General features: G+C 37.2%; 1 protein-coding gene across 1 annotated transcript in view; it reads left to right on the top strand.

Moving 5' to 3' along the window:
- The window catches only part of LOC136856754 (putative fatty acyl-CoA reductase CG8306), a 168817-nt gene extending 146502 nt beyond the window's left edge, over window positions 1–22315 (top strand). Inside the window, exon 9 of the mRNA XM_067134845.2 lies at window positions 13560–22315. Coding sequence (XP_066990946.2) covers window positions 13560–13698 — 139 coding nt within the window. The 3' untranslated portion in view covers window positions 13699–22315. The remainder of the gene's footprint in view (window positions 1–13559) is intronic.
- The last annotated feature ends 2562 nt before the right edge of the window (window positions 22316–24877 follow it).

The following is a 24877-nucleotide window of genomic DNA, read 5'->3' as shown; positions in this document are numbered from 1 at the left end:
AGGCTCTTATATGTTTTGAAAGCAACTACAAATAAGCTCTTTTACTGGCTTGCTAGGCCTAATGTAATTGAGGATTTTCTTTTGGGATTTACTCCCTTAGCCTTTGAGGATCCCTCCTCATCCCACAAGGCAGTGGGTTGCCTCCTCCGCCAGCTGCACCGTACCAAATCATATTCTCCGCTTTTGCTGCCGTTGAAGTTTTCACTCGTTACCTTGAGCTGGGACCCGAGTCGGTGTGCTCTGGGACTCGCATAGTCAAAGGCGCTACTCCTTTGGCAGTGCTGCCCCTAAGAGGGTCCCTACCTGTTACCTGTGATAATTTGATCAGAAAGGAAATTACAAACAGAGTGCAAAAGGGATCAGAATTCTACCAACAAGTAAGAACACTTTTATGGGATGACATGATTCCAAAACCGGCCAAACTGATGATGTTTAACAGCTATTTTGTACCAATATTGACCTATGCGATTCATCAAGACTGCAAGCATCAGAGATGAAATTTCTTAGATCCACTATCCAGAAGACCAAGATGGACAAGTTAAGAAATGAGGTGAGGAAAGAAGCCAGAATAGACATCCCTGTTAGACCGAAACAGAACATCCAGACTACGGTGGTACGGGCATATGAGGAGGATGGAGCCTACAAGAACAGCCAGAATAAAGTTGGAAAGACAGCTGGAGGGGAAAAGACCTGCAGGAAGACCTAAAACTCAATAGACAGACTTGATCAAGGTTGATCTAGTTACCAGAGGATGGACAGTGGATGTTGTTCTCCATGACAAGTTGTATATGTACAGGAAGAAGTGGAAGAGGCTCATTAACAGTACCCAGGAAACTGGGACTGTACGATGATGATGATGATGATGATGATGATGATGATTCATTCACTCATTCACCCATGCATTCATACAAGCTGGCCTACATTCTTAGGAGGAAATCACATCAGATTGTTTAAAAGAGGCCAATGTTGTGCAGTTCTAATTCACTGGGAAAGAATTCCATAGCATAGCTCCAAACACTGGAAATGTACCGGTTGTACACTGATATACGATATACAGTAAAACCTCATTAAAGATGTTTCTGCAGGGGACAAGTAAAAAAAACGTTAAGTGAGAAAACATACTACTGAATACACTAATAAAAACTATCCTACAGGGATATGTAAACACTAGATACGATTTTTTCCGACATAATGGGATTTTACATCGTATATCCGTGGGTACAGTGAAAACTCTCAGAGGAGAGTAATAAAAGGTGTGAAAAACACGAGAGAACAAATATGAAAAATTCCACTGGGGGTTATAAGATAATAGTGCACTGAAAAGTGTTAATTAAAAACACCAAACAACAAATATGAAAACATTTGAATGGGTCCCATAAAAATATCGAAGTATTATTGCAGATCACACTTTTTCTGAAACAAATGTTAGTTTAAGCCTTTAATTTCGGACCAGTTGGTTATTAAACATTAATTTTCTGGTCACACATTTAGACAATGAATTGGAGGTTATACACGGCCACGTGCGACTGCAACAGAATGACTTTAGCCGCCATTTTGAATCGAACTAAACTTCGATCAAGCAGGACAGATTCGCTTGATCGAGTCTAAACTGGAAGGTGCAAGTTTAAACATTCATTTTGCGCTCTTGAAGATGTGGATGCCAGTCGACTTGCTGACAGCCTTTAATTTTGTCTTCATTACAAAGGAATTTCAACCCTTTCTCTGTATCCATAATTAGGCTATCAAAAGACAAATATGCACCACGCTGGTCAACTTCACATGATTGTTTCAGATGTAGGCTATTGCGTGTTAGATATTCGCTACCCTTCACTGTACAACTAAACACGAAATACATTTCTAACTTCTGAATGGAATTGCAAGTGACTAATCTCATCTTTTAATCCGTATTGAAATCTGTTGATTTACAATAACAAAGTTTTATTATGATGCGAAATACAAGCACAAATAGGCTCATTGTGCTATACTGCAAACTGGCAAGCAAAACTGAGCATTTCTGAGGCTAATGGATTGCTCCCCGAAGGTGCAATTTATCCTGTGAAGTTCAAGAAATCAAGGCCATTCCCAGTAATCACGCATCTGCGGCGAGGGCTCTTACTCAAGTTGGAAATTGCATTCCTTCCACAAGGGATGACAAATAACATTTTCAAGGCTAGGAAAAATGTGATCATAGTAAGCGGTAATAGCGAAAATTTGTGACTTGGTAAGTGAGGTATTTTTATATAGATTTAATATGATGAGAAATAGGACTTCAAATTTAAGACATGCTAAGCGGGAAAACGTTTTATTGAGGAACGCACTAACGAGGTTTCACTGTATAGCAAGTTGTTTCAGCTGTAACGCTGATGGAGCAGAGGTAGCTTAGATCTGAGGAAAGATACTGTGGTTTTGTTTCATTCAAAAGTTGGAAAATGAATGTAACTGTGTGTGTTGTTTTTTTGCCTAATCTTTAATCAGCAGTGTGTTTGGTAATATGAGCAACATGAGTTATAAATTGTAATGAAAAAATAAAACTGATGCAAGAGTTGCCTTTTGCGTTTTCTTTGTTTCTCAATAGCATCAGCTAATACTAAATCACATCACTATATGGGTAACATGAGTCTAAATTTTATTTTCTTACTAGCAAGGTACCCGTGCTTTGCTACGGTATTATACTGAAATCTATAATTGGATGCTTATTGTTTTATATATAATGCGCCGAAATTCGCGATCTGGCTGTTTTTCTGAGAGAACCCGCCAAAATTCGCGATCTGACTCGTTTTCTAATAGATTACAGCAAGTTTCCTCCCATTTTTCAATCTTCCTTTCCAGCAATCGATTTTGTATTCTCGGGCTAGGTCCAGGTATTCCACCCGGTCAGTTGGGTCCCTAAATCTCTGCCATCTTTTCCTATAAGCATTTTTAATATGGATCAAATCCTTCAGGAGATCCGGCGTGGTGTCGTCTTGGGTGCCTTGGCGGTACTGAACCCGTGACCGGACTACATTCGTAGCCATTACCCGTCCAGAACCCGTTTCCAGCGCGGTCCGCACATTTTGATGCCGGTCCAGATTATTATTATTATTATTATTATTATTATTATTATTATTATTATTATTATTATTACTATTTATTGATGTTTTGGACCCCACAGCAAGATGTAAGACCGCTATTTGGCGGTAAATTACATCTGCTGCCATTGTCATTGTTGACAATGTGACCAGCACCATTGTCGCGCGTAGCTAAGTGTGCGGGATTTCTGGTGATATGAATGACATACTTCCGTACATTATTGACCTTATTATAGAGGTGAACAATTTGACGGTCAATCTCATTCCTATCGTTTATTTCAAATGTGTTTACATTTTTATTTATATGCCAGGAGAATCTACTGTAATCTAAGAACGTTCACCGAAGGAAAAGATGGCTGTTAAAAACAAACCCTGGAAAGATTAAAAATGATCGGTTTATGATCAGAATGAGTACATTGAAAATCTACAGCCTGTTTCCAGTCATTCGACAGGGTCAGGAATGGAATGAATAAAGCCCCATCTAGTGGCGACAATAGGAATTGTGCTGGCTGCCAAAGCACTGCTCTGGGGCAATGATCGATGAATGACAAATGAAATGAAATATTGGACACTGTTGCTGGAATGAATGATGACAGGGAAAACCAGAGTATCCGGAGAAAAACCAGTCCCGCCTCCGTTTTGTCCAGCACAAATGTCACATGGAGTGACCGGGATTTGAACCATGGAACCCAGCTGTGAGAGGCCGGTGCGCTGCCGCCTGAGCAACGGAGGCTCCTTATAAGTACATTATGAACAGTAAAATCAATTGGTCTCGCCTCCTTTTACACCCCCACCGCCATTAAGTGTATTTAACGCCACCCCCCAAAAAAATAATTAAAAGAAGGAGTGTTTCTTTATGTTTAAAGGAGATTTCAAACACCAATGTTCACATCTATTACCTTCAGTTTTGAGATATGAATATCCCCATAAAAAATTTCACTTTTTTCACTTCCTTTCACACTCCTCCCCTCCCCCCAAAGTGAATTTTCCGGCAAAAAATACTTGTTTCTTTAACAGTAAAGGATCTTCTAAATACCGATCATCACGACTCTAACTTCTTCAGTTTTTTATTAATGTGTCCTCATGAAAGGAATTAAACTCCTTTTCACTCCTGCTCCCCAAGATGGTTTCCCCTCCAAAACTAGTTTTTCTTTGTTTTAAAGGAGATCCAAATACCAATTTTCACGTCTGTAACAACTTTAGTTTTCATTAGATCTATGTTTTCTCATACAATTAAGTCAATTAATTTTTCAATTCTTCCCCCCCCCCCTTCATTGGATTTTCCGAGAATACGTGTTTCTTTACTTTTAAAGCAGATTCCAAATATCAAATTTCCCATCTGTAACATCTTCATTTTTGAGATATCAGTAGCCTAATTAAAAGAATTCAACACCATTTTCAGTCATTTTTACCCCCCTCCGTCCACCCAAGTGGTATTTCTGAAAAGTAAAAATACACGTTTCTTTATTTTTAATAGAGAAAAAAGTACCATTTTTCACTTCTGTAACATGTTAAGTTTTTTGAGATATACTGTAGAAATTCTCATTTTAAAATTTCAGCCCATTTTAGTTCCCCTTACTTGGAGTTTCCAAAAACAAATCACCTATGTTCCTTTACATTTACAGGAGATTCCAAATACCCACTTTTTACGTCTGTAACATTTTACGTTTCTCAGATATTCTGTAGATATAGTCTTTCAAAATATTCACCCCAATTTGTCACTCCTGTTTAACTGCCATTAATTGGATTTTTCAAAAACAAAAAAAATACATGTTTCTTTATTTTTAAAGGAAATCCCACATACAATTTTTCACTTTCGTAATATCTTCAGTTTCTGAGATATATGTATCCTCGTTAAAGGCATTCAACCCATTATTCATCCTTTTTACACCCCTCCTATTGGGATTTACAGAAAGAAAAAAATGTGTTTCTTTATTTTTAAAGGAGATTCTAAATACCAATTTTTACATCTGTAAACTTTTAAAGTTTTAAGATGTAGACACACTCATTTTAAAATTTCACCCCCCTTTCAACCCGTTAGGGACGGAATATCCAAAAATCCTCTCTTAGCGAGCACCTACATCTTAATATGAATATATCCCCAAAATTTCATTTCTTTATGTCGAATAGTTTTGGCTTGGCGATGATGAATCTGTCTGTCAGTCAGTAAGTCAGGACAAGTTATCTTATATATATAGATAACCTGTATGTGGAAGAAGAGAATTTAGAAATTTGAGAGTGTGGAGCAAAACATATACTTTCTTGCAAGTATTAGTTATTTGTTCATTCCAATGTAAACTTTCATTTATAATGGTCCCAATATATTTCCACATTCTTTTGCTGATAAATTTTGTCAAATCATTCTTCTCTCATCAACTCAATTCAGTACCACTATCTTTTCATTTGTGATCCGTTTGAATAAACTCATTTTGCCTTCAGCATTGTTTTGTAACACCACATTTCCACATTTTTCTTTCTTTCTGAGCTAGTTATTGTCCATGCTTCATGCCATACCATGCCACGCTCCAGACAGAAGTCTTCAAAAACATCTTTCTAATACCATATTTCTCCTAATCAAAGATGATCCCATATTTTTGTTTTAAAAAATTAAATTGGGCTTAAAAAGTGTTTTGTGAAATCAAATGAATGCCTTTCTTGTACAGTACGTATTTTTAGACTATCTTTGGCTTCATGCCAACGTCGAACGTTGGGTTTAGTTATGCCGTATTTTCTTACGGCTGCACAATTATTCTTTATTTCGGCAAGTTTCATAACCATTAAATTAAGATTGGCATCATAAAATCAAAGAGAACCCGTCAAAAATTTGCTGGCAATACCTGTTCCACGTCTCTACGATACGACTATCCATCAGGAAAATATTCCTGCTGTGTATAAAACTGTTACTTTTACTAAGCGTCAGGTACACCTGTCTGCCGCTAGACGCATGTCTCGCTTGCCGGTTTCGGCAGACTTCAGCGACTAGCGATGTATAATGAAGACACGGACGTTGAATGTCAGTGTGTTCAAAGCGCTGTGGTATGGCCATTCCACCCTTGCATTTTTCACGCATTAGTTTCCTTGGTACTAATCTCGTTAAAAGATATTGAGTAGGTGCAGATGTACCTCTGTGAAGGTCGAAACCGGTACTGCATAGTAAAGACATAATAAAGTATTGATTAGGTGGACGGTACCCATTCTTTGTGATTGTGAATACCAAGTATCAGTACAGACATGAAACTGATAGATTACAATATTGAAGCCAACCAGGCAAAACAAAATGCATACAGATGCCAAAATTTAAAGATGAAAGTAACAAATGTGATTAAAAGCATTACTTTCTTGAAGGAATGTCTGTCGAACGAATTAACTCCAAACTTTCTCATGAAATACAACAACAAACATAGAAATACCACACACACACACACACACACACACACACACACACACACACACACAATACACAGAGAAAAACTACCAAAATTTGGATAAAAGATGAAATAAAATTTCTATACAGGAAAAAAAACATATCCTCAACATGCAATTTTAGCAGCACATTTAAGAGCCTTGCAAGTCCTATCACAAAGCTATTGGTATAACTTCCTAACAAGGACACAAGAAAAAATAGCAGTCCAGAAACAAAATACATTAGAGAGGAAATTAAATGCACTTAGACGATCACATGATCAAAGAACACAAGACATTTCTCACGATGAAAAAATCTCTCACAAACCTAACAAAGCTGATAAACACATTTCACCCACCTATAAAAAACTTAACTAACATAAACTTCAATGAAATAGAAGCCGATATATTGAGTAGAGGACCCAAACACAACTGGGGGAATACTTCAACCTTTCAAAACATCGCGACCATCATAACGGAAACTGAAAACGCTCTGAACAAAATCTCGCATGACTTGCGAGACAAAGTCCGAAACGAAATAAAGAAATAACTTCCACAATACATTGATGAGATTAATAATAATAATAATAATAATAATAATAATAATAATAATAATAATAATAACGGAAATACCGTCAATACCGCACATATAAAAAACTGAAAGACAAAATCAAGGAAAATAATTTAATAGTAACAAAAGCAGATAAAGGCAACACTACTGCCATAATAGACAAAAATCAATACATAACCAAAACCAAACAGTTTCCTGGATAGTACTTTCCAAATTAAACGTAAAGACCCCACCACTAACATCCAAAAAAATCTGAAAATGTTATTGAAGAATACTCGCTTTCTTTTAAACCAACAAGAAATTGCAAAGTTAACTATAATGAACCCTAAACTACCGACCGCAAAAGCATTCCCGAAAATTCATAAAGAAAATGTACCCACGAGACCTATCATAAATTATAGATCTAGCCCAACTTACAAATTGTCGCAGTTTATTCAAGCATTCCTGAAAAAGCATTACACATTTTTAGCCAAGAAAACAATATGAAATTCTATAGAATTTTGCAACATTACCAAAAAACTAGAAATTAAGCAGTACCATAGTCTAGCATCATATAACGAACATGTATGCTAACATACCTACTCACAAAACAATAAAATTAATTGAAAATAATTTTAAAAACCACAGTAACTTAAGCATCCTAAAAATAGAAGAGTTTATGATTTTACTCGAATTTGCCATTAACAATAATTTCAAATTCCATAACCCTATTTACCAACAACAAGGTCTTCCTATGGGATCTCCTGCTTCAGGTATACTAGCAGAAATCTACATTGATCATTTAGAGCACCAAGAAATAAGCAAAATTGAGAAAATCTCTTTCTGGGGCAGATTTGTAGATGGTGTTTTTGTTATTATAGACAATAGATTTGCCAATGAGACAAATATTTTAGAACAACTGAATAAAATAAACCCACATATAATATTCACAATTGGAAAAGAAAATGACTGCACCTTGAATTGTTTAGATATATCTGTCACTGTCTAGACACCACGAACACCTGACATATCAAGTATATAGGCAACCCACACAAACCTCCAACACAATAAGAAAAGATTCTATTCACCCTAATGCTCACAAGAAAGTACAGTATGATACACAGAGTATTCAATATACCTCTTTCCCAGGAAGAGCTGAAAAAAGAATGAAACACGATTTACAATATAGTCCATCAAAACGGATTTAATAGAGAAATGGTCAATAGAATCATTCAAAAGATAAAATATCAACCCAAATCAAGACTAACCAGAGCTAACGACTCCAAGGAGGATTACGTACTTTTCACATTATTTTAATAACACCCACGTTCATTCCATAACTAATATATTTTTAAAAACACAATCTAAAAATAGCATACAAAACCACACACAACAGTGCCAACATTTTACACAACGCCAAATCTGTTAATGATGATAATAGGTACAGTTGTTCAGGATTGTATCGAATGAAATGCAACAATTGTGAGGCTAGCTATATCGGACGTACTGGAAGAAACTTCTTTATCCGTTACAATGAACACATTAACGCCTTAAAGCATAATCACTTTTCGTCTATAGCTGAACATAACGAGGATTATAAGCATAATTTTACAAATATTGAAAACGACATGCAGATTCTAAGTATGATCCCCAAGGGCCCTCTGCTCAATATAACGGAAGAATTTTACATGACTATAGATCAGTACGCAAACCCAAATTGTAACTTAAACAAAATTACAGATAAAGTTAATATCCTCTTTAATACAGTCATCCCGATTTTAAAAAACAGAATCCAGTACATTCAAGGAACCTCTCGAAGACGCCCAGCCATACCTCACCTCCCCAATCACTGCCCCTATTGCACCTCCACTTCCCCTCTCTACCACTTCTACCTTACCTTCCCCAATCAATACCCCTCATGTCCCTCCACTTCCCCTCTCTGTTACCGCAAGTACCAGCCCTAGACGCACATGGAGCAGTGCACAACTTCCTCCCCAACGGTACACATTCAACCAGTCAACAGTACTATATAAGTAAACATTTATTCCACACGTTCATTACATATTCCATCAACGAAATTCTTATACTTCATTTTCTTCTCTGTTCTTGCAGATTACTGCATGTCCAACAACAAAACTACAAAGAGCATCAATATCTTTTAACGAGATTAGTACCAAGGAAACTAATGACACACCACAATATTTTGATGTAAATCATCCAACCTTCTTAACTGTATGAACTTACAAGATAAACAATACACATCGTTGAACATTCTAGAATGCTTGGTACCAACATGCCTGTGAACGTACATAATGCTTTACCAACATTAATATAACTCCAAAGCGTACCGCAAGAATACTGTGAACATTTTATCATATTTTAATGTATTATATGTTGTTAGTTTTTATCACATCCATATCCTAGAACAGGGCCATCCAAACAGCGCTCCCCGAGCGCTAGCGCTCTGGCCGCGCTCCAAGCCAGTGCTCCGAGCGCTTTGAAGGAAGGTAGTTTCGGTAGTGGTGGGAGGAGCTTGGCTAGCTGAGCGAGCGGTCTGCCCGCCGAGCCGAAGAGAGCAGCCGATTTTTTAGTGTGCCACTGAGATTTTATGTTTAAAAAAACACAATTTGTAACGGCATTACAGTGCCAACCACAGGGATTATTACGGTGATTTGACAGACGCCAGTCACTAATCGAAGTTGGAAGAATTGAAAGAAAATTTCAAGCAGCACTGTTCTGTAGATATTATTGTTTTAATTTTTAAATGCTTGTTTACAAACGGGAATAAATAAATGATTGAATTATCTGAAGAACACTAAAGTTGTGACTTGCCGTATTTTTGTCTGACAGGAGATTGAGGAGAGCGAGGTTGGTGGACCCACTTTACGAACAAGCTACAAATGTTCGTCGCAAATTGCCAAAGCTGGGAAATCCTTCGCGGAAGAGAATGTAATCAAGGAGTGCCTAATGGACGCGGCGGCATGTATTTGTCCTATGGAGCTAGTTGAGAAATTTCACAAAATCTCTCTTTCTCCTCACACTGTACCTCGCAGAATAGACAATATGGCCGTTGATATGGAACAACAATTAATGGAGAATGCAGCAAATTTTGTATCCTTTTCCATCGCCCTCGATGAATCAACCTACATTGCGGACACAGCTCAGATCGTTATTTTCATTCGAGGGTGGATGACGATATTCGGCTCACCGAGGATTTCCTAGACTTGGTAGCTCTCAAAGACACCCCTACCGGTTTCGATATTTTCAAAGCAGTGGAGTGTGTTTCTGAGTCAATGGGATTAAAATGGGAGCGGTTCACGAGTGTAACGACGGATGGAGCTCCTGCATTACGTAGTCTACGCACGGGGCTCCTCAGCTATGTAAAATTAAAAATGACTGAGAGCGGTACTACCCTAATGGCGGCGATCCAGTGCTTGATACACCGGGAGGCAATCTGTGCAAAAGTCGCCAAACTTAAAGACGTAATCGGAACAGTTGTGCGAGTGGTAAATTTTATTCGATCCCATGGACTCGCGCACCATCAATTCAAAGAGTACCGGGCGAGTTGGCCGTGCACTTAGGGGCGCACAGCTGTGAGCTGGCATTCGGGAGATAGTGGGTTCGAAGCCCACTGTTGGCAGCCCTGAGGATGGTTTTCCATGGTTTCCCATTTTCACACCGGGCAAATGCTGGGGCTGAACCTTAATTAGTACCTTAAAGGCCACGGCCGCTTCCTTCCCATTCCTGGGCCTTTCTTGTCCCATCGTCGCCATAAGACCTACCTGTGTCGGTTTGACGTAAAGCAAATAGCAACAAAAAAAAAAGTCAAAGTGTTCGTGGATGACATCGAAGTGGAGTATCCGGATATCCCGTACCATGCAGAAGTAAGATGGCTGAGCAAGGCGAAGGTGCTTCATCGAGTTTTTTGCTTGCGGAATGCAACAGATACCTTTTATGACATGAAACGGCGGCCCGAAATTATTTTGCGTAATCCTAAGTGGGTGGCGGACTGGGCCTTTTTAAGTGACATTACTGTCCATCTGAATACCTTTAACACTTCGCTTACCGAGCTCGATAGCTGCAGTCGCTTAAGTGCGACCAGTATCCAGTATTCGGGAGATAGTAGGTTCGAACCCCTCTGTCGGTAGCCCTGAAGATTGTTTTCCGTGGTTTCCCATTTTCACACAAATGTTGGGGCTGTACCTTAATTAAGGCCACGGCCGCTTCCTTTCCAGTCCTAGCCCTTTCCTACCCCATCGTTGCCATAAAGACATATCTGTGTTGGTGCGACGTAAAGCCAATAGCAAAAAAAAAAAAAAAAAAAAAAAAAAAAAAAAAAAAAAATCGCTTCAGGGCGAAAAGCACAATATCTGCTATTTGGTGGAAGAAATTCAAGAGTTCAAATGAAAATTGATTTTGTGAGAAAACCAGTTGCGTGCAAGGAACACAGGACATTTTCCATTGGTTGAAGCAGTGAAATAAGGTGTCGACATTGATGAGTACTTGCAGGCAATTCGCCAATTACAAGAAGAGTTTGAAAAGAGATTTTCAGAATTATCAGAACCCCAAGCGGTGTTAGATGCAATTGTTCGAACATTTTCTCTTAGTGCAGACAGTGCTCCACAGCTATTTCAATTAGAGTAGCTTGAACTGCAGTGCAATGTTCGTCTTAAAGACTGCTTTCTAATGTCACGAAGTTTGGAAGAATTTTATAGTGGCTTTCCGCAAGAAGAATACACCCTTTTATATAAACATGCATGTAAAGTTCTATCAATGTTCGGCTCAACGTACATTTGTGAGCGTTTATTTTCGGTTCTTAAGCTTACCAAAAGTAAACACCGTGCAACGATGAGCGATAGAAACTCGCGTAATTGTTTAAGAATATTGGTATAATATTGGTAAAATTTTGTTGAATTTTCCTCTCAGGTATGTTCAAATTTCAGTTTTGAATAAATCGCATTACTGTATTCTTTACTTAACACTTGATTTCGTTTCCTGCATATTCCATACATCGGAGTACCTTTCGATTTGTTTATGCGGTATATTTGTTATGGCAAAACAGCCCTATCAATATGATGTCAACAAACCCACAAAAGCTGTCGGACGCACGACTGTACGTACGTATCTAGTTAGCGCGGTCCGAACATCGTCTGTCTCAGGTCTCCTCGCTGCCACACTGTAGTGTTGGTAGGGGAAGGAGCGCTAGTCTGACTGCCCAGTGCTCCCCGAGCGCGGGCGCGCTCTCGGAGCGCAGTAGCTGGATGGCCCTGTCCTAGAATGTTCTAGAATGCTTAGTACAAACCTACCAATGAATGTATGCAACGATTCACCAATATGAACTAAACTTCAAAGTGTACCTCAAGAATGCTATAAACATTTTAAGTGTAGAAATTATATTTTACCAAATTATCTATTACTCACAAACAGTACACCAGAATTTTATGTAACATATACATGTCATAGAATATCGACGCTTCTTTTTTAAACCGGAAGACGCATCATATCATTGTATATTTTATATATTGTATATTTTAATATTATCACTCATATCATGTGACATTCTTCATTAGATTTAGTAATGTTTTAAAATTATATATTAAGTTAGCGTTAGATCTCATGACCAGCTGACGATGACCTCTGTGAAGGTCGAAACCAGTACTGCATAGTAAAAAGACATAGTAAAGTATTGATTAGGTGGACGGTACCCATTCTTTGCAATTGTGAATGCAAAGTATCAATATGGACATGAAACTGATAGATTACAAGTCAAGGCATTATCCACAAAGAATTTCTACCTGAGGGAACGGCGTTGAATGCTGCACGGTACATTGAAATTTTGACCCGTTTCATGAAACTTCTACGCAGGGTACGACCCCAGTACACACAACAAGGTTTATGGTATTTTGTCCATGACAAGGCTCGCCCACACACAGCCAGTATCGTCCAAACATTTCATGGCAAAATAAGCGGGTAGTGCAACTTGAACATCCCCCATACTTACCAGATCTCAATCCTCCAGACTTCTTCCTATTCCCACGACTCAAACTTGCTTTGAAAGGAAAGAGATTCCTGACATCCAACAAAACGTGAGGAGGCTTTTGAACACCATCTCAAAGGAAGCCTTCCTGCAAAGTTTCCAGGACATGTATCACCCATCTCAGCAGTGCATGGGTTATGGGAGGTGACTTTTTCGAAGGACAGTAAGGTCACTGTCGTGCATTGTTCATCTTTGTTGATAGTACAGGACTATTCACCGAACTTTATTGTCGCAGGTTGTATTCTATGTCCTTGCTCAATTCATAAAAAAGTGTATTATGCATATTCTGACCCCAGACTTTTTAAAGGGCTTCAGTAACAAACAACGCATTTTATCGCATCAGAGTAAAGTGCAACAGAAATTGAATAAACTATGGCTCCAAGACTAATTAAAATTTGTTCTAGGTAGATTTTGACATATTTCTTCTATAGCAGATGTTATTTTGTAATGTGGAACTTAGTACAAATTGGAGTTAATTTATTCCAATTCTTGTCTGTTTCAGCCTCCTCGTGTTGCACGTGGTGACTCAGGCCCTAATATTCAGTCTCATATGGTGGCTGGTTGCTGTTTGTTTGGGAACTACGATGACACGTTCAAGTTGGGTGCCACTCGTCTCGTACTTCCTTTTCAGCTTACTGTAGAAGTACAAACAAGTTGGATTACACTGTTGTGGTCTTGTTGAATGTAATGGATTGGAAATACTAGTGAACCCCTGATAAGCACAATATTGTTTTTAATGTCAACTTTATATCTGCTATACAGTATTTCTCTGTGAAAGACTGATTTTGATGACTAGCACTGTTACATTCCTTGTACTGAGTCTATTTTCTGCAGTGGCATTTAACGACTTTCCGGTCAGTTAATATAAGTAAGATTTCTATTCATAATAGTTAAATTCTGTAGTATTGCTAGTTTGTTTCTCAGTGTGTGTGCTTTTTTTAAATGAATTTTGTATTGTATATAAATAATATTAATTTGATTTTAATACTGTAGGGGATCACTGAAAAAGTTGCTTGTTACCAAATGTAGTTCTCATTTTCTTTATTCCTTTTTTTAACATTTCAGTTGTGTGTAACTAATAATTACAAGTGTCGTAATGCTGTCTTTACTTACAAATATCGTGATATGCTATTGAGCTGGTAATTATGGCAGCACTTCTGTGTAAAGTATTTTTGTAGCATACAGTATCCTACTTGGTAAAGTTAGTTCAGATATACATACACTATTCCTAGCCTGGTCATAAATACTGGTAACATACTATATAAAACTCTATATGGAGTATAGATTGGAAAAGAGAAATACAGTGTTAAGGTATGAAAGAACATGTATATGCAAGAGAACCAGAAAATTGAAACTCACTAAGAAAACTCCAGTTCTTGTTATTAGGCAGAAGATTAGTGATATTCAGATGACATATTTTAAATCAAAATATGAATAGACATTCGTTGTACACAAACTGACACTATAAAGCAATTTATTCTTCAAATAATGGAAAACAATGTCTTTCAGAGCTACCGGTACTCTGTTCAAACTCTGTGCTCATCTGTCTCTCCCTTTTGCTATCATTACTCCTCTACAAATACAGTACATGGCGTTCTTCTGGTTAGTTTCTCCAGCATCTCATGATTCTAGCTCCCCATGCTTGCAAAAGACATTGCCAGAGGTCTTCGCAACTGTTGACAGTAGATTGTTTTGCCTTAAGGTAGAGTTCATCCCACAACAGATGATTCTTTGTTTCTTACATACCATATTTCTCCAAATTTCATGTGAAAAATTGCATACAGTAATAAACACCACTGGCAGCTGTTTCCCTTCACATGCACACATGCATGCACACACCAAAACAATAGGTCTACTTTCTTGAGCTAATTGCATGGTCGACTATAATATACTGTACTTCCGAGCCCCAGCTGCGCAGGAATTGTCGTTCGAATTGGAATAGCAAGGATGCGACCCTTAGAATTCTTAGAAAGGCTACGGTTACTCAGTGATGGTTATAACATGTATACTGTACCTGACGTTTATTAAAAGTAACCGTTTAGAGACAGCAGAAATATTTTTGCGATGGGATCGTCGTATTATAGAGACACGGGGAACAGGTATTGCCGGCAAATTTTCAGCGGGTTTTCATCAATATTATGATGACAATTGTAAGTTAATATATTAAACACGTGGAAATGAAGAGTAATTGTGTAGCAGCCGCAAGAAAATATGGCATAACTAAAGCCAATATTCAGCATTAGTGTGACGCCAAAAATAGCTTTAAAAATGCATTCAGTGGCCCACAACAAGGATGCTTTACAGAAGTTGAAGGTGAAGTTGTAAGGTATGTGCGCAAAAAACGCAAGGGCGGAATGGCCACATCACGGCGCACAAAACTCAACCTTCAACGCCCGCGTCTTTATTATACTGTCCATCGCTACCCACTGAAGTCGTCCAGCGAGACATGCCTCTAGCTTCTACACAACGCTCAGTAAGAGTTTTATAGACAACAGGAATACTTTTGTGATGCATCATCGTATTGTAGAGACATATGGAACTCGTATTGCCGGCAAATTTTCAACGGGTTCTCTTCGATATTATGATAACCAATTTTAAATTGATGGTTATTAAACGTGTAGAAATAAAGGATAATTGTGCAGTCGCAAGAAGATACGGCATAACTAAAGCCAGTGTTCTGCATTGGCGTGAAGACAAAAGTAGTCTAAAAATGTGTACTGTAAAAGAAAGGCATTCGGTGGCCTGCAACAAGGACACATTAACCCTTTGGCCTACCATTTTTTGTGAAAGGAAATATTCCCTTACATACCATTTATTTTTCAGTCGCTTTAACATAAATTTGACTAATCACATAAGGAAACTTGAGGATACACACGATAATTTTTTTAAAGTTTTAGCATGTTTTTATGGTTTGGAGAAGTCGGTTTTGTCTGGTACACCAAGAAACAGGTATCAGCTGGAGGGCAACCATGCATTTGACGCATTGAAAAGGTTTCCTTCCGTAGACCCTGCATATAACGCACCTTGCATCGCTTGGATGGCACTAATTTCTTCTCTGTAGGGGCAATTTTGGATGGAAAGTGCCCAGAATGTTCACTCTGAGGTCTCAATGGGGTGGTACCAGTGTGAGGATGGCCTCTGCTGGGGTACTGGGGTATTTGAGCACCTTCTAAGTACTGTTCTGCAACACTGAGGCAGAATGCTGTGAAGTGTTTATTCTTCATTGTTGGGTTGAGAATTTACCAAATGAGAGAGGAATTCAATAATGCCATATCAAGGAGGTAGAAGTACATCTTTTTATAGCCTTTCACATACTTCCTCATGAGTGGGAAAGACTCCAGTCGCTGATCATAAGTAAACCCCAAACGTTCTACCATTATAATCGACCGCCAGGTTGGGTTTAAACTTCTTCCTTCGTTCTGATTGGACTGTAACAAAATCTGGTCTATCGTGCTAAGTTGGCAAAAAGTGTACAGGCTTTTTGTCAATCCATTTTACGGCTAGGATTTTGTTCGCTGAAGCGAAAGTAAGTTCACCCTTCTTTAGTTGTGTTTCCTTGAACTTAGGAGGCATATGTTTCCTGTTTGCCAATAGCATGTGTGTTATGTATCAGGAGAATCTTGTACAAAGACGGTGAACTGTACCAGTTATCCATGTACAAAGTTCTCCAGACACCCAGAAGATCCTTACACATATCCATAACAATTCTCTCACTAACTAATAAATCATTGTAGGAAGATCCTCCCTCATAATCCTTCCCAGTATATATTTTGAAATTCCAGCAATAGCCGTTCTCTGAAGAGCAAACTTTGTACACCTTGATACCGAATCTTGCTCTCTTCGATGGATTATATTGAACGAACGACAGTCTACCTTTGAATTTCATCATCGATTCATCAATGCAAATATTTTCTCCTGGATTATACACAAACTTGAATCTGTCCAAAAGTAAATCTACAACAGGTCTAACCTTTCTTAGTTTGTCATGCTTTGATTCGGAGGAGTCCGTACTAAAATGCAAGAATTTGTTTATAGAAACAAAGTGCTTGAATGGCATGGTTCACTAAATATGGGAGTTTCTATTACTCTACATTTCGATCAGTTATCTTGCATTGCAGGCTTTTTTTTATCTCTGACATAAGAATACAGAGCAAAGTGAGCTTTAGTTCATGTATAGTAAAAGGAAACCAATGTTTTTGTTCGTAAGTGTTACTGGTTTCAAGGAGAGCAGATAAATTAGCAAGAAATGTAGAGGCGTAAGCATTGGTCTCTTTTGTAATGTGATCCCTGAACTGTGGGGTTAGAAATTCATTCACTACATCAATTTCTTTTGGATTATTTCCCAACCTCCTCCTCACTATAGAATGAATTTCAGAAACTGGTTTGCATGTTACAGAAACAGGCTTATTGTCAACAAGATCCCAATCCCAAGTATCATTACTAGTGTTCTCACCCGCTCTTGTTCCATTCTGGTTGTGTTAGTTTCGATTGGCACTATCACCTCGGAACTGAAGTCGAAATCGCTTTCATCACTGTCAATTGAAGACGACGTATTTTCAATGTCCAGAGAATCATTTCCACTTTTAACATAACTATTTTCAAGCCAGTTACGAATATCCTCATCCATGCCCCGCCTGGATGCCGCCATGATTGTTTACGAATAGTGGCAAACTGAGGTGCTTTTTATTTTCCGTATTTCATCTCAGAGTTACTATTTACACAGAGAAAATAGCTTCAGGTATCATCTGAAATCTGTCAGGTAGGCCAAAAAACAAACAGAATAAATCTCTCTGACCAGCTAATCGCGATAATGAACTTAATTAATGTTCTGTGCACCAGGACGGAAGTGTCCGTCAAAGTATGTTACCACCTTACGATCGCAGGATGGAAAGTTCCGTCAAAGGATGGCAATGGGTTAAAGAAGTTGAAGGTGAAATTGTGAAGAAACGCAAGGTCGAATTGGCCATAACACGAGATGAGGTACAAATTACATAAAATCAATTTCATGGTCCATATTGCACTTTAACAGATTCACAACTAAGTATTATTTATTTTCCACCTTGTCAATACATTAGTTGCTTAAGGCAACTTACTGGTTAAAAGTAGTAAAAGTTTCGTATATTAACATCTTCAGCCACATAACACTGTTTAGATGAAAAATTCATATGTTGGCAAAGTATCAGTGCTTTGAGAGAAAGGACACAACTAATGAATCGACAAGGTGGAAAATAAATAATACTTACTTGTGAATGTGGTACGAATGCGGGCTCGCAAATAGGAATTCCTTGAACTTTCAAAGGCAGTATCAGATACCTGTAATGAAAAAGATTAGGTAGGATTTACATGATACTTTTATTTCTCAAATTAAATTTGAAATTTGTTGGTAAATAAAATTGATTTCACAATGTACTTTTTAAGTCTGATTTAATTTCTTTGAAGGAAAAAGTGGGTCATCGTGGATTTGGAGAAATACGGTATTTCTTGTACAGCTTTTATGTGTGTTTTGGGTCATTGTCCTGCTGCAGCAGAAACCCTCTTCCAATAAGTTAAGTTGCTGCAGTGCGTGATAGAATGTGATGATACTGCCCCTCCCTCAAGATACCTTCCATCTAACTTTATCATTACTGCAGAAAAATCTAACCATAATGCCACCACCCGATGCTTCAAGTTGAGTGTCAGGCAGCCTTCTACCATTCTTTCTCCTGGACGACTTTGGATATGCGGTAGACAATTTGATCCAAACTTCTGAAATGTTGACTCGTCAGTCCATATCACAAGTTTCCACAGGTCAATGGTCCAATCTTTGTATTGTTTAGCCCACCGAAGTCTGAGATTTGCAGTATGTCTGCATGTTAAGAGAGTTCTTAAAATAACTAAACATCATGTAAATGATAGTTCAAAGTCAACACTGACACTGGTTTTGTTAGTTCTGTTGATTATATATTTATTGAACGAATCGACTTCCTGCAATTACGGGTTGCCACAATGGACAAAGTAAAGCATGGAAATTCTAAGTTCCCATGGAGGGAATTAGATATTTTTCCACCAATGGAGCATATAAAAAATCAGATCGAAGTTAGATGTATGGCTTTTCGTCTTGAGTCTGACACTAGACTCATCAGAGTGGGATGTGTCAGACCCTACTTACCGACGCTGGGGTGTATGCAGGTGAACTTATCAGAAGCCCATTATAAGAGGCACAGTCTGATAACTGCATACGGGAGATAAAACTCCACAATGGAATTAATGCCTGCCTAGCAATTCCGAATGGAAATTCTAAGTTCCCATGGAGGGAATTAGATATTTTTCCACCAATAGAGCATATCAAAAATCAGATCAAAAATGAGATCTGATGAGTCTAGTGTCAGACTTAAGACGAAACGCTGGTTAATAGAGCAAACGCCTGAAAAGCCATACATCTAATTTTTGATCTGAAAGTAAAGCATATCAAGATAGAGAATGTTTTATCACATAGAAATATAGTGGTGATACAAATTTTTTAAATTATGGAGGTCCGAACAGGTGAGATTTCAGGATGTGTACAGATCCGCGTATGGTGGTGGTAACTATTCTTTCAATGCTGTTCATAGGCAGGTCGAACTTCTTCCAGAATTCTATGAACAAGACAGGTATTGTACCACGAACACCAACCATTAGGCCGATAATCTCTACTTCATACCCCAAATTCAGAAATTCCTAATTTTGCAGCAGTCTGCAGGTTTGACCAACCAACTGTCTTGTAGGCACATGCCATGGTTTGCTTTTCATTTATTCTAGCTTTTTCCTTAGACTCCTGCAAAAATTGGAGCAGTACTGCAGACAAAGGAAACAGTCTTTAAGATTTGTAAAGGTTTTGGTATATCAGTATAAGAGAACCTAGGCTGACGTTTGTTGCACACAGGCTGAAGATTGTATTTAAAGTATCACTCTCCAGATACCTGCATATAGTACCTAATTGATAAAGTATAATTTTAGTATGTAATAGATCAGCATGGACAAATGCCAGCAGCAGGAAATACATTAGAAATCCAATAAATCTAAATTCTAGAATATATAGAGAATTTCAGAGGTGAATTTAAACTTTTTGATGCTACTGTATTTTAAGAATTTTAGGTTTACTATTCAAAAAGTCCACCTTTTTCTTGAACGCAGAGCTTTAATTTTCCTGGTCACTCAGCGATTTTGTCGCATACAGTATTAATGGGAAAATCGGTTACAGCATTCTTGAAGGCTGTTTCTAGGGTGTCTGTATAAGGATGACTCATATCCTCAAGCACTGATCATAATTGAATTGGTTTGTGGAGAAAGGAACTGTCATTTTTTTCTAAGTTTTCAGTAGAAACAAAAACTGAATTCTGAATAAAATACTACAGTGAAAAAATTAATATTTTTACCATTTGATATATGGCCTATCGCAATTATTACACACTTAACTGATATATTAATGAGGGAATAGAGAAATATTCATTTTTTTTTTTTAAATATAACAGTCTTTTCTCCTGTCGCTGTCAGAATTTAACATTTTTCAGGTACCATCAAACGGGGCGATTTCGGACAGTATGGTTGATTTGGCTTTTTTTGTTCCATGGCAACGAGTACAAGTCTAATTATCTCCTTCAAATTTGCTCTTCCTCATCTTCCTTAGTTCCCACTCATACCCCAGTCCTTACACCTGCTTCTCCCAGCCATTCTTTTATCTCTTCAAAGAAAATCAAAATAATATGAAAATGTCAGCAGAAATAAAATAGCGTATTCCACGTTTGTATGTAAAGAAGAGGAAATAATGTTTACTACACTAGAATGTTGTATTCATACCCATAACAAGTTATGGTGCAGAAACTTGGACGATGACAAAGAAGGAGAGTTGAATACAGGCAGCTGAAATGAAGTTCTTGAGGAGTATGATATAGGAAAGTAGAAGAGACAAAATAAGGAATGAGAAAATACAGGAAGAAATTGGAGTAGAAAAAATTATAGAATAGAGAAGAGCCCGATTGTGACACTCCGGAGATAAAAAATTATTTTGGCAATTTTTTTTTAATGACTGAAATTGAAAGGATTGCGTTTCTTCTTTCGTGTTGGTTATTTTGTTGAATTCAAACAATCTATCACTTTAATAATGCTTTGTTTGCCAGTCTGCACACAGCAGAAATGGTCATGGCATCTGCTGAACTGCTTTAAGTAATGTCATTGTCATGTTTCCATACAATCAAATACGCCTATTCTTTGCAATTATGCATCATGGGATGGGCCAAAAGCCCCCCTTTTCTCCCGATATATTTATACAGGCTCAAGCTGTAAGATCTTACCATATTTCCGAATGGATTTATAAAGCCTGTTATGGACTAATATTTCAGTACTCTACTGTCATGGAGCAACATTTTATGCTTGTATTGGTATTTCTGAGAGAGCCTCAGTGGCTCAGACGGCAGCGCGTCGGCCTCTCACCGCTGGATACCGTGGTTCAAATCCCGGTCGTTCCATGTGAGATTTGTGCTGGACAAAGCGGAGGCGGGACAGGTTTTTCTCCGGGTACTCGGGTTTTCCCTGTCATCTTTCATTCCAGCAACACTCTCCATTCTCATTTCGTAGCATCTATCATTCATTAATAAATCACTTTGGGAGTGGCGACCCCATCGTACTAATAGCCTATATCTGCTTCATTCATTCCATCCCTGACCCGGTCAAAGACTGGAAAACAGGTTGTAGGTTTTCATTTTCATTGGTATTTCTGATGGTACTACAATAGTGCCGACAACTAGAGGTTTTGTTAATGTATGTTTAATCTTTTTTGTGGGGTCTGTGGTGGTAGCCAGTCTGTTTACTTTTCTGAAGTACACGCGGAAGTAAAGTCTTGTAGTTGTGTATCAAGATACTGTTATTGAAAAGTGTGCTGTAATCATTGATAACTTGTATTCAAGGGAATAAACAATATGAGTAAACATAAATCAGCCTTGGCTAAGCGACGAATTGCTGAACTTTTGATAGGAAAGAGATGGGGATCAGCTATTACCAAACAGGAGTCTCCATTGAAGAAATCAGGGACAAAAGGTCATGAAATGTTATCGGAATCAAATTGTTCTCATCAGAAAAGTGTCGCATCACTTTCAAGCCATGTAAGTCCTGCACCTATACCCAACAATCATGACATGACAGAAACTACAATCCCCATAACTTCGACTCAGGAAAGGTTGAATTGTGAAAAACAAAATGCAGGTGAATCATTTTTCGTTCTTTGGAGAAAAAGAAAAAGAGAAAAGCTTCCAGGGTTACCAGTATTCATGCAGAAGCTACTAAGAAAGGAAGGTAAGGAAAAACATACGGTTTTGATGACTTTTAGGTAATGAATTGGGAAGAAAACGTCACTTGAAATTAGCTTTAATTTTCTCACCAATTGTAATTTTTACACTTAAATCCCATTTTTCTCCCATAATATTCAGCCAGTTGTAACAAAATTTGTATGGTATATGTATCACAGCTATATAAAGAAACCTGCATATGGAAGTTTTGATTTCTGAATTGTTTCAAGTAGTAGAGATTTTTAAGTCCAAAATATTAGAACGTAAAAATCACACAAACTTTAGTACGATATATCTCCTCATATAAATTATGTACAGAGAAATTAATACATAGTGCTCTTAAAAGAAGTATTATCTACCTAATTCCAAATTTACATTAACATGTTAATTAAATTTCATGAAAAAAAATTATTTTTTTAAAACTATTAATTATATATGAATAAAATTTTTGTGATATTTCTACCTTTTATGTAGGTGATATTCCCACAAAGTTTAGTGAAAATCCATGCATTATGTAAAAATATTTTTTTATCTCCGGAGCGTCGTCTTAAGATTGTTCGGTCACATAATGCGAATGAGTGATGAAAGAATGCCAAAAAATGTGAGAGAAATGCAAATGCAAGGAAGGACAGGCTGCAGACGACCAGGATTGAGATGGAAGGACACAATCCAACACAGTATTAGAGAAAGAAACCTGGACTGGGACACAGTGTTGGAGGAGGAGTGGTGGAAAGACCGAAGAAAGTGGAGAGGAACCATATTTGCCTCTACCCGGCTTTAGATGGATAATGGGAAAATGATGATGATGATGATTGCAATCAGGAAACCAACTGATAGAATAGCAACTCTACAATTATTCTAGTTAAATATATCCTGACTATGAAACACTAGGAATAAGAGGCTAGCTATAGAAATATATAGCTACACTGAATATGTATGGTTATAGACAGATTATTATCACAACTACTTTGCAAACAGAAAAGGCAAGCAAGATACTGTCTGATAAGTATAGTTATGCTAAAATTCTAAACTGCAGTTAAGCCTATCCTAATTACAATAGAATTCTAGTAAGAGGTAAATGTCTAGAGAGAGATTTCCCCTATTACACAATTAGTTTGCAGTAGTAATACTACACTATACTACAGTAATTCTAAATTGCATTCAGATGTATCCTAGTTTACAAACGGTTATTATTACGCCCAAACAGAAATTAAAATTGCCATTTAAAAGTTGAAATTTGGAGGAACCTTAAAAAGGATTACACAACAAAGCAAATTATTATTATTATTATTATTATTATTATTATTATTATTATTATTATTATTATTATTGGAGCACCAAACTCAACCTTATTTAAGTACATCAAAAAATAAGTTCATTTTTTAACACTTGGATAATTTTTTCTCTTCCCAAAACTTCATTCTAGACGATCTTGCAGCCCATTCCTCAGCAATGGTGCCCCAATGTGGGTGTGAACAGTGTAAATAATTATCATTGTTGGTTGTTGTTATTGTTGTTTTACCCTACTATACTCTAATAGAAATGAGAACTGCCGTTTAGTTAAATGCTGTAATATTGAAAAGGTTACCATACACAAGGATAACAAAGAATGCAGTAGGCAAGACACTATCTATTAAAATAACTATACATTAAGTACGTAATAATTGCACAATGATCACACAACAGTTAAGTAAGCACTATTTAATAAAATAACTAGCTTACTGTACTATTTAAGCGTATTATATTACGCACTAATAGAAATAAAAACTGCCATTAATTACAGTATTGAATATTTAAAAAAAAAAAAACCCAAGATTTATACAATAATAAAGAATGCAAAGAAGATGCCACCATATCTAATAACTGCACTAAAGAGCATCTAATTTCAACAAGTTTATGTAAATAATAGAAAAGTGGTTATGTAATTATTACAGCTGGTAGATTACTATTTTCTTATTATGCAGGACAGAAATTAACTGTCCTTCAATGCTGAAAAAGAAAAGAGGATATTTATAATAATTTCTCAAGAACTTCTGTTACAACTACGCTGGAGACTTGAAGTGTGATTATTGTGATATAGGAATTTGATTATTAATTTTTACTTGAATAATCGAAGGTGCGAAGTGCAAAGTATGCTGCAGACTTGGAGCCACAAAAAAATTATTGGAATACAGTAATCTGCTGATTATTATTTTTGTTTTCTCAACTACACTATACGCTTTGTTCTTGTTGGTATACAGCAATCGCCAACAATCCAAAGATTATTTAATTTTCCAGTGCAGTACTGCATATTCTCTTGAAATTCTTTTTAAATACAAAATTTACAGGCATATCATGTTATTTACTGAAATAAATTATTTTCTTTGATTTTTCACTTTTCTTTTTTTTTTTTTTTGTAAACCCTGTTTGTCTTAGGAAATTACAATACCATACGTTAATTTTTTTTTTTTTTTTTTTTTTTTTTACAAGGTTAAAGGAATTAATAATGCAACCGTTTATAAAAGTGTAGGCAGTTACTATT

The sequence above is a fragment of the Anabrus simplex genome, chromosome 1 (genome assembly GCF_040414725.1).
Source record: "Anabrus simplex isolate iqAnaSimp1 chromosome 1, ASM4041472v1, whole genome shotgun sequence".
NCBI classification, from domain to species: Eukaryota; Metazoa; Arthropoda; class Insecta; order Orthoptera; family Tettigoniidae; genus Anabrus; species Anabrus simplex.
This window is presented reverse-complemented; position numbering and strand designations above follow the sequence as displayed.